The sequence below is a fragment of the Ananas comosus genome, linkage group 7 (assembly GCF_001540865.1).
Source record: "Ananas comosus cultivar F153 linkage group 7, ASM154086v1, whole genome shotgun sequence".
In the NCBI taxonomy this organism is placed as follows: domain Eukaryota; kingdom Viridiplantae; phylum Streptophyta; class Magnoliopsida; order Poales; family Bromeliaceae; genus Ananas; species Ananas comosus.
The window spans coordinates 11,938,902-11,949,969 of record NC_033627.1 but is presented as its reverse complement, the minus strand read 5'-3'; the positions used below and the strand labels follow the sequence as shown (position 1 = coordinate 11,949,969).

Genomic DNA, 11,068 nt, shown 5'->3' with positions numbered 1-11,068 from the left:
TTCCCTCTCCGATTCCCCCGATTCCCCCCAAATCCCCAGTTCCAATAAAAAAAAAAAAAAGCCCTAGTCCCTCCTCTCACTCTCTCTATAAATCCCCGATTGATTCCCCAAACCCTAATAAGACCTCGTCGCGAAATCCACAAATTCCACTCTCCGACGCGCTTCTACTTTCTAGGTTTCTACTTTTCTAGGGTTTGGGCGAGGGCGATGTCGGGGCGGGGGAAGGGGGGGAAGGGGTTGGGGAAGGGCGGGGCGAAGCGGCACCGGAAGGTTCTCCGCGACAACATCCAGGGGATCACGAAGCCCGCGATCCGGCGCCTGGCGCGGCGCGGCGGCGTGAAGCGCATCAGCGGGCTCATCTACGAGGAGACGCGCGGCGTGCTCAAGATCTTCCTCGAGAACGTCATCCGCGACGCCGTCACCTACACCGAGCACGCCCGCCGCAAGACCGTCACCGCCATGGACGTCGTCTACGCCCTCAAGCGCCAGGGCCGCACCCTCTACGGCTTCGGCGGGTGATCGAGCTAGGGTTTCGGTTTTGGTTCCCTAGGGTTAGGGTGTCCGTTGTGTTGGTTTTTTCTCTTTGATGGTTGATTGTTGTCGTTGTTGTTGTGAGGGTTCGGATAGATAAGTTTTGGGATCGTGAAGACCGGAAAATGGTGGAAATTTTAAAAATGGGGGATTTATTCGATAAGGTTGTTCTTTTATTGCTTATTGTTTAATTTGAACTTGCTATTGGGATTTATTGTGATATTTTATTTCTTGATAACGACTATGAAGACAATTGTAGCGGCCCCGAGATGCGTCCCCCCTGAATATCAAAGAACCAGAAGGACCAATGAGACGATGAACGGAGAACAAAGCAAAACGGCCCGAAGCATGTAACCTTTTTCAATTTTTCTTAATGTATAACTTTCGACGAGTTAATGCTGTGGATTTGGAATCCGTACATTTGTTTGATGCATTTGTGGAATGATTCTTATGTATGTATTAAAATAGCTCAAGCGTGATTGGCAAAAACAACAGATCACAGTGATTTAAGTGAGCAAATGCACGTTGAGTAAAAATAAAAATAAAAATTTTCAACCACTCTTTTAAATTACTGTAATGTTTAATTGAAAATTTGGAGATTTTAGATTTTTATTGATAAAAAATAAGACCATTTGTATAAAAATTACTAGAAGATTTTTTATTGAATAAAAATAAGACATTTGATATTAAAAGATTTATTAGTTTGTGCGTTTTGTATAATTATGCGGCCATTTTTTAGTTTTGTAGATTCGGATGAAGTTTGTAAAACTAATCAAAATGCTTTCGTATTTAACGTATTTCAGGTAATTTTTGAGTTACATAATATTTTAACGTACGGACATGTCGCAACTTTAAAATGTTCTTTCAGTTTTATTTAACCTCATTTTTCTTTCAGACTGGATCATCGTCGTTTATTCGCCAGTTCGTTGTTTGCTTATCTAATATTTTTAAAGGAAAAGTCAGAATGCGTTCGGCCGGAAAAGAGATAATAGTGTAACGCAGAGAGCAACGAAAAACTATTATTGTGTGCAACATGCTTTCTAACAGGGCATTCCTCGGCCGGTACCAATTCCAGAATCTCAACGCTTCAATGATGCGCGTTTGGCGTGTATGTCTTCTCTCGCACATCGCGCAAACCTCCCACCCGGGGAGGAAGGCAGTCTTGTGCTAAAACCGCAAGAAGCATTGGAAGTATAAATTCAGACTCCTCTTTCTCCATGAAAGTTGTCAGTATATTCAATCATTGACAGCTACATTACGTTTGCAGAGGAAGTAGAAAATGTCATAGAAGGGCTGGTTAAGGATACGAATGGAAGAAGGAGTGATGCAGGAGGAGGAGGCGGAATAGGGGGGCCATCGAACACTATGTAAGATTGTAATTGTTACAAATTATTGATGAATTTGTGGAAGTATTTTTTTATCAACGTGTATCTATCTCACTTTAATCCATAGTGCATCTGTTTGTTTCTTCCAATTTCACGCTTGAAAGTGTTGAATGACAACATAAGAAAAGTACCACCGCAAATTCATCAAACACTCTTTTAAATTGCGATAATGTTAAAATTGAAAATATTTTAGAATTTTAGATTTTTTATTGTATAAAAAATAAGACTAATTTGCATAAAAAATTTATTATAGATTTTTTATTGTATAAAAAATAAGACCAATTTGCAAAAAAAATTTATTAATTTTGCGCTTTTGCAAATGTGGGCCATCTTTTTCGTTTTGCAGATTCGGGCCGAATTTTCAGTAAACTGATCAAAATGCTTCTCGCATACTAACGCCTTTCGCGTATTCTTTGAGATACGCATATCCTAACGTACGGACCTGTTAGGCATTAAATGCACCTCTTGCGTTTTACACAACCTTGTTATTTTTCGGAACTCGGATCACATCCGCCCCGTTATTCGCCAGCTCTGTTGTTTGCTGTCCGGCTTTAAGAATTTAAAATTTCTGAAGCTAAAAATCAAGAACTGTGCAGCCCGCAACAGAGATAATAGTGCAACGCAAAGACTAATGGTGCAACAATCCTTCTAACAGTGCATTCCTCGGCCGATACCAGTCCAATCTCCAACGCTAAGATGAGCGACACTGGCGTGTAGTCTTCTCCCTCACCCGGGCAACCTCCCACCCTCTCAGAAGGAAGGCAGTCTTGTGTCTAAACCGCAATAAGCGTAGGAAGTATAATCCAGCACTCTCTCTTCTCCATGAAAGCTTGTCAGTATATTCAATCACTGACAGGCTATCATTCCGTTTGCAGAGAAGAAGTGGAAGAAGCGTCGTGGAGGGTCATGGCTTAAAGGATTACGAACTGGAAGAAGGATGAGGCAGGAGGGTGGAAGGGAATAGGCAGTCAACAAATTGTGGATTTGCTAATCAAACAGGTTGTTTGATGAATTTGCGGTGGTACTTTTCTTATGTTGTCATTCAACACTTTCAAGCGTGAAATTGGAAGAAACAAACAGATGCACTATGGATTAAAGTGAGATAGATACACGTTGATAAAAAAACAAAAAATATTCTTCAAACACTCTTTTAAATTGCGATAATGTTAAAATTGAGAATATTTTAGAATTTTAGATTTTTTATCGTACAAAAAATAATATTATTAGTCACCATGTCATGGAACTAGACCAACACCATATTAATTAGTACATCTTGGATTGTCTTCAATCAACTTTGAAGGTTTTAAATCAAGCAAGAATAATAAAAGAGTTTCTCCTTCAACTTTCTCTCCATTTTTATTTCTCTATACCAGGAAATAGAATCTTAGAAAGCGATTTTGGAACTCTTTCTTACACAACGAGAACACGTCATACTATATCCTAATTTGTTAATGGATCAACTAAAATAAAAAATCAAGTAGAATCTAGCCTACTTCATGAGTTATTTAATCAAATTCAAAATAAAGCAAATAGGTTAATGGAAGAATTTGATAGCATCAAACCCAACATAGCAGATAGTAGGATTGGAACCTGCTCAGGCTATGAATTGTCATTATTTAAAGAAGGAAAGAAACTGAGCTTTAGGAAAGACAATACATTCGAGTAATTTTATTGAACTTGATATTTCATACATTATGAAGTGCTTCGATCACAGCAACATCTCATACATGCATTTTTAAAGTTACTTAAATGACTTCACTTAATAGTACTACTCCACCCGCAAAGCCATCACAAACACATATTTATATATATACATTGTGCGGTATATATTATTTGTATACGTACATGCACTCTGCATATATAAGTAAGCGTATTCCATTTTGCCCATCAAGCAGTAGGATAGGAAGCTTCCATGGCGATGCCGCAGAGTCCTTCTTTAGAATTCACATCTCTTTCCATCCTTATGTATCCGTTCTCGCCCCACGACGAGCCCCACGAGTTCTTAATGAGCCAGTATTTGGTCCCGTCGCTCGCCACGCCATATCCCACCGCAGTAACCCCGTGGTCTAGATCAGTTCCGCAGTCGCCAGTAAAGACGCCTCCCTCGTACATCTGGAAGGCGAACCCGCCGGCGTCTATGGCCACCGACACCGGCTGGTGGGCCACTGCCTTGAGAAGGGCAGACTCATGGTTCGCAGGCACGTCCTCGTGGCCTGAGATGGAGGCGGCCGCATCTGCCTTGCGGGTGTTGCACTTGCCGTCTGCCCCCTTGTAGGGGTAGTTGGCTTCCGTGGTTAGACCCCGGTTCTTGACGATGAAGTCGAAAGCCGAGTCCATTAGCCCCCCATCGCAGCCCTCGTCTTGCCCGTGGACGTCGCAATCCACGAGCTCTTGCTCCGATAAGGAGACTAGCTTGCCGGTGGCAAGCTTAGCGATCCCTTCTGTTGCAGCTACCGCGGAGAACGCCCAGCAACATCCTAGTTTTGTTGCGTGTTAGAAATATAAAGTAACTAAATTTCAAACTTAAAATCTCGAATATAACAACTATTATGTTCTCACCGCACTGTCCTTGATCCTTCACAGGAGTAACCGCGCCTTCAGCCCTCCAGTCCATGCTCGCGGGCACTGCAGTAACATTTTCGTACCTGAACCGCTTCGCCGTGCTCGCCGCCGCGCCCGACTTCGGCCTGAAGCCGTTGTGTGTGGCCCTGAACTCGTCGTTGGTGAGATCGGCAAACCGGTTCAAGCCGAGCCTGAACTTGTGGTTTCCATTGTTGAACGTCTGAATCAGCTCGAAGTTCGATTTGAATATCTCAAACCGCCGCTCTTTCTCCGCAGCGTCTTCGTACGCTTTGCCGTGCTGAGCCATCCACCTCTCGTGCCTCTCTAACATCGACATCTCGCCGAGCTCTCGAGAAGCCGAAGCGAACGAAGCCCGTAGAGTTAGAACAAGCAGAGCCATGCAAAGGCCTTGGGTTAATATCGTGGGGAAAGCCATATATAGTAATTAATAAACTAAGAAGTTGATATATCTATATATATATGCACACTTAATTAATTAAGCAAGGGATATTGGATCATACATATATGCATGGGTTTATATAGAGAGATGGGAGAGGCATATATGGGTTTACGTACGTAGTGCTCAAATTGCTCGATCGGTTGTTTGGGTGGAGGAGAGGGACTGGTGCGTGCCGTGAAGTATGCTCAGTTTCGGCGTATTGCCACATTTGAGACTGATGGGTTAGATTAACAGCTTACATACGTATTTTATTAATTTTTATATAAAAGGGCATTTGATTTAATGTAATTATAAATACAGTATTACTAAATATGCATGTAATTTGAAATAGAATAGTTATAATTATATTTTTTTGGCTATATGTACCGGTTAAAAATTGTTTTTATAAAACTTTATCACTCTATGTATGAGGTGGTGTGATCATCCCTTGTATAAAAAAAAAAGTCTACTTTTTAAATATTATTATTTTTTCTTAAAAATTATTTGCTTCAATAGTCGTGGATGAAACTGTGGTCAATTTGTGCATAATTCTATTGCTGTTGTTGAGCCTCCACATGTATTCTTTATTGGACGTGGCCCACGTGATTTATTTAAGACGATATATAAAGAAACAATCGGTTTATTTAAGTTGATATATAAAGATAAATCGATCTAACAGTTATGATGTATCTGGACACGTCTTTGATGGACGAACGTGATTTAATATCCTTATATTAAGTTATATAAAAATATAACATACGGAAGTCCCGGTCTAACCATAATCTTAATTCCTGTGAACGGCTCTATCTCCAGAAATAATGAAATTAAACTCGAAACGTCCTATCTTTTTGCATATTACGAACGAGACCGAACCACGAGTAAGAATTACCGTCTACAATCCGGGTATTGAAATCGAAATTATAATAAAAGGTACGATCTTAGTTTCTTATAAAGTCCTAACATGTGGTATCAGAGCCGTATCTTATACCGAATTTTCGTTTCTTTTCGAATTTCTTTTGATTTTTTTTTATTAAAGAATAAATAAATAAATAAATTTTGTTGATCGATTTGTATTAATGGTGATATCGGCCGGCCTCAATCGAGACTGACATTCGGAGGAACGATGTAACCGGGCCGACGGCATTAAGCGATTTCACAAAAAAAAAAAAAAAAAAAAAAAAAAAAAAAAGAAANAAAAAAAAAAAAAAAAAAATCGGGTGTTGACTGGTTTCTACTGGAGCGACGTGCGGGCATCGCTCCGCCGCGATTGGCGGGGCCCACGTGTACGGCCCCATTAGGGGCTATACGAAGGAAAAATTCTAGAATGCAACGAATATATTGGTGGCCTGGCGTAACAAACTAATCAAATGTCTCCGTTTAGGGGTTCATATCCCATCATGATTATAAAAAAATATTTTTATTGTACTTTTATTTGAAAAAAAAAAATGTAATTGGCTTGTTATTAATGCCGTAGTGCAAGTGTCACAGTGTAGAATTCCTCCATACGAAGGCAACCCCGTGGGCGGCTGCCAAGAGCACCTGCTTGGATGCGGTCAACAAAAAGGGCTGCTAGTGCTAGGAGCACCCATTTGGCACGGTCAACACAAAGGTCAACACAAAAAAATAGAGTTTATTTATTTATTTATTTGTTTTAATAAAATGAAAATAAAAAGGATATACATGTATATAGTTTTGGTTAATAATTTTTCTTTGTTACGTGACTCATTGTTCTAGAAGTCTATATCAAATCTATATATGACATTTAGTTTTTGTACTAATTAATTTATTTATTCATGATTATTAAATGGTGTGTTTAGTTTAATTTTTACAACATATTTTTTGCATTATTATTCTAAACACACGTACAATAATCATGAATATTTCGAATAGGATATATAGACTTCATACAATTTATAGATTTTGAGTCACATAAAGTTGTTAAGAAAATTATTAGAGATATTTATTTCTTTTTCGCTGTGTTTTAGAGTAACATGAAATTTTCGATCATTCAATATCATATAAAGATTTGTGAGATCAACTATGTTTAGGAGTAGCCACAGCATCCTAGTTATGATATATGATCACTTATGATATTTTTTAAAAGATGATATTGAATTAAAATTAACCCGAAAATTCATATAGATTTTTATTTTATTTTTAATAGTCATTCAATGTCAAATAAGATTATTTGTATTTTTCATTATGCTCAGGAGTAGCCGCAGTATCCCATAGATAATGAAGAATATATAAGGATTTACCGATATTGAATTAAAGTTTGACTATTTATTGCAGTCAAATAAAATAATAATTTTCTGAATTTTGACTGGAATAGGATAGTCCATTGAATATCTAGATAGCGAGTTTTCTTATGCCCATAAGTATAGAAATCTCGTTGTTTAGAAATTAATTTTCTGCTAGTTTTATTATTAAAGTAGATAAATTATATACGTGTAGCGCCTCTGCCCACAGAAAGGTAAAATTTATCTAATTTAAAGTTTATTATCTTATAGTAGGCAATAAAAGTTATATATTTTTTTGTTCTTGCAGTTTTCTCCCTACTACATTTCTTAATGATATTCTCGTATTATGTTTACTGGAGACAATTATTCTGATTGTAAAAAAATTATTTCTTTTACTTTGGCTTATATGAATTTAGATTTGGCTTTGCGCATTGACCAATCGCCTAAAATAGTGGGGCCAATGACTGCACAGCAGGAATCCGTGTAGGAAAAATGAGAGCGATCCAACCGCTTAAGTTTGATGCTCATAAAGTCTAGAGTATCAAAAAACATTAGGGGATCAATCTCAGAATGTGATAAAACCAAGTATTACCTAAAGGCCATTGAGGAGCAGTTTTTCAGCTTCGATAAAGCTTTGGCGAGCACGCTGATGAAGCGACTTTCGGGCATCAAGCACAATCGAGTCAAGGGTGTGCGCGAGCATATAATGGAGATGCGGAATCTAGCAGCTCAACTAAAGACTTTAAAATTTGAGATCTCCGACACCTTCTTAGTCCATCTAATTTTAAACTCATTACCTTCCGAGTTTGACCCTTTTAAGATCTCCTATAACACACATTAGAATGAATGGTCAATAAATGAATTATTGACTATATGTGTTCAAAAAGAGGAGAGAGACTTAAGCAGGAGAAGCCGAAAATTATAAAGAATCTGTTAATCTGGCAACTTAGCACAAAAGGAAAAAAAGTAAGGGTGCCTCTAATTACAAAAAGTTAGCTCAGTTGCCAATAAAAAATTCTGGCAAGAAAGATCAATGCTACTTCTGTAAAAAGAAAGGGCAAATAGAAAAGAACTGCTTGAAGTCTAAAGCTTGACTCGAGAAGAAAGGGTTTTCGCAACCTAAACATGTTGAAGCCAAATGAAAGAATTTTAATTAGCGGAGAAGAAAATAAATCTCAAATTCAAGCGGTAGGAAACTTCATTTTAGAATTTAGTACTGGTTTTGTAGTTGAACTTGATGATACTTTTTATATTCCTAAATTTTTTAAAAATTTAGTTTCCGTTTCTAAATTGAGAAATAAAGGTTTCAAGTTTTTATTTGATAACGAATCTTTTGCTATTTTCTCTGATAATATTATTGTTGGCAATGGTTGTTTGGTAGATGATTTGTACAAATTTAATTTAAGTCAATCCTTTGAGAATAATTATAATGTTGATCATAGTATTGGTGTTAAAAAGAATATTTTTAAAGAAAACTCCTCTTATTTATGGCACAAGCGTTTAGTTCATATCTTCTTAAGAGAGAATAAAGAGATTGGTAAAAAAAAGATCTTATAAAATTTTGACTTTATCGATTTTGGTACTTGTGTGAAATGCCTAAAGGAAAAGTATACCAACACAAATACCACTAAAAGTGCCAAAAGGAGTTCTGAAATAATTGAGATCATATATACAGATATCTGTGGACCTTTTTCTACTCATTGTTTTAATGGTCAGAAATATTTTATTTCATTTATTGATGACCATTCAAGATATATATATCTCTGTCTCTTATTTGAAAAATCTGAGGCTCTTGATACTTTTAAAACTTATAAGGTTGAGGTAGAGAAACAATTGGATAGGAAAATCAAAATTGTGAGGTCCGTCCGACAAAAGGGGTGAGTACTATGGAAGACATATGAATAAAGGTCAAATGGTCAGTCCATTTGCTCAATTCCTCGAAAGTGAAGGCATCATTGCACATTATACTATGTCTGGCACGCCCCAACAAAATGACGTTGCCGAAAGGAGGAATAGAACACTCATGGATATGATAAGGAGGATGATTAGCAGCTACTGTGTTCCATCTTCTCTTTGGCGTGAAGCACTGAAGACAATGTTTTAAATAGAATTCCATCGAAGGTTGTTTCCAAAACTCCTTTTGAGTTATGGAAAGGGTGGAAACATAGTTTAAATCTTCTGCATGTATAGGGATGTCCAGCTGAGGTGAGGGTTTATAATCTGCATATAAAAAAGTTGAATTTCCGAACAGTCAGTAAATATTTCATTGGCTATGCCGTAAACTCCAAAGGATTCAGATTCTAGTGTCCAAATCACTCATCCAAGATAGTTGAGGCCAAAAATGTCAAATTTCTTGAGAATTCTAAAGCTAGTGTGAGTGTTATTTCTCAAAAGATGAATTTTGAGGAAATAAGGGATTCAATTGGTTATCCATCAACAGATAATAATTTAGTTGCTCTTTCAGGAGGTCAATTTGACCATAATAAAAACTAACTAATCTTGGGGCATGAAAATGCTGACCAAGTTGAACCTCCCCATAAAGAGCTGTCCCATGAGGAACAGACAATTATAGAGCTAGTTGCACAGAATAATAAAAATCTGCAGGAAGAGGTTGGCTTAAGAAGATCCTCAAGACAAAAGAGACCGGCAATTCCTGATGATTATGTAGTCTATCTTCAGGAGTCTGACATTGATGTCGGACAGCATAAAAATTCATGGACGTTTTTAGAGGCCATGTAGGGAGATAAATCTTCCTTATGATATGATGCCATGAAGGAAGAGATGAAATCTATGGCTGATAACAAAGTTTGGGATCTCGCTGAGTTACCACAAGGAGTCTAAGTCATTGGCTGTAAATGGGTCTTCAAGACCAAAAGGGACTCTTTAGGTAAAATAAAATGATATAAGGCCAGATTTGTTGCTAAAGGTTTCACTCAGAAAGAAGGTATTAATTATCATGAAACCTTCTCTCCGGTATCCAAGAAGGATTCATTGAGAATTATCATTGCTTTGGTAGCTCATTTTGATTTGGAGTTATATCAGATGGATGTGAAAATGACATTTCTAAATGGGGATATAGAGGAGATAGTTTATATGCAACAGCCCGAAGGTTTTAGTACAGATGAAAATAACCACCTTGTTTGCAGACTAAAAAAGTCTATATACGGACTTAAACAGGCTTCCTGTCAGTGGTATATCAAATTCCATAATATAATTACTACATTCGGTTTTGTAGAAAATATAGTGGACCGGTGCATATACCTTAAGGTTAGTGGGAGTGAATATATTTTTTTAGTCCTGTATGTGGATGGCATTCTGCTTACAAATAGTGATTTAAGTTTTCTTAAAGAAACTAAAGATTTTCTTTCTAAGAATCTTGAGATGAAGGATATGGGTGAAGTTTCTTATGTCATTGGCATAAAGATTCATAGAAATAGATCTCAAAAAATTTTGAGTTTGTCTCAGAAAGCCTACATCGAAAGAGTTATAGAAAGATTTAATACATCAAACTTTGCATCTACAGTTGCGCCTATTATAAAATGTGACAGGTTCAATCAGAAACAGTGTTCTCAGAATGATTTAGAATGAAAATATATGAAAGCATACCCTATGACTCTGCAGTAAGGAGCTTGATGTATGCCCAGGTCTGTATCAGACCTGATATAGCTCATGCAGTGGGGATATTGGGTAGATACCAAAGCAATCCTGGCCTTGATCATTGGAAAGCTGCAAAAAATGTTATAAGATATTTATAAGGAACAAAGGATTATATGCTCACTTACAGACATTCTAACCATCTTGAGCTGGTTGGATATTCGGACTCTAATTTTGCTGGATGTGTGGATTCTAAAAAGTCCACAGGGTATATTTTCTTACTTGCTCAATGTGCTATATCTTGGAGGAGCACTAAG

The 11,068-nt window shown here is 37.4% G+C and overlaps 2 protein-coding genes across 2 annotated transcripts; one reads left to right on the top strand and one right to left on the bottom strand.

Moving 5' to 3' along the window:
• LOC109712375 (histone H4) lies at positions 1-560 on the top strand. The gene has a single exon (XM_020235924.1). It carries the CDS (start codon positions 208-210, stop codon positions 517-519), a length of 312 nt encoding a protein of 103 aa, XP_020091513.1. The 5' UTR covers positions 1-207; the 3' UTR covers positions 520-560.
• Positions 3,599-4,989, bottom strand: LOC109712373 (senescence-specific cysteine protease SAG39-like). Its single transcript, XM_020235923.1, has 2 exons — positions 4,476-4,989; positions 3,599-4,393 (listed from the first exon to the last, which is right to left on the bottom strand). The coding sequence occupies exons 1-2, from the start codon at positions 4,912-4,914 to the stop codon at positions 3,804-3,806; spliced, it is 1,029 nt and encodes a 342-aa protein (XP_020091512.1). The 5' UTR covers positions 4,915-4,989; the 3' UTR covers positions 3,599-3,803.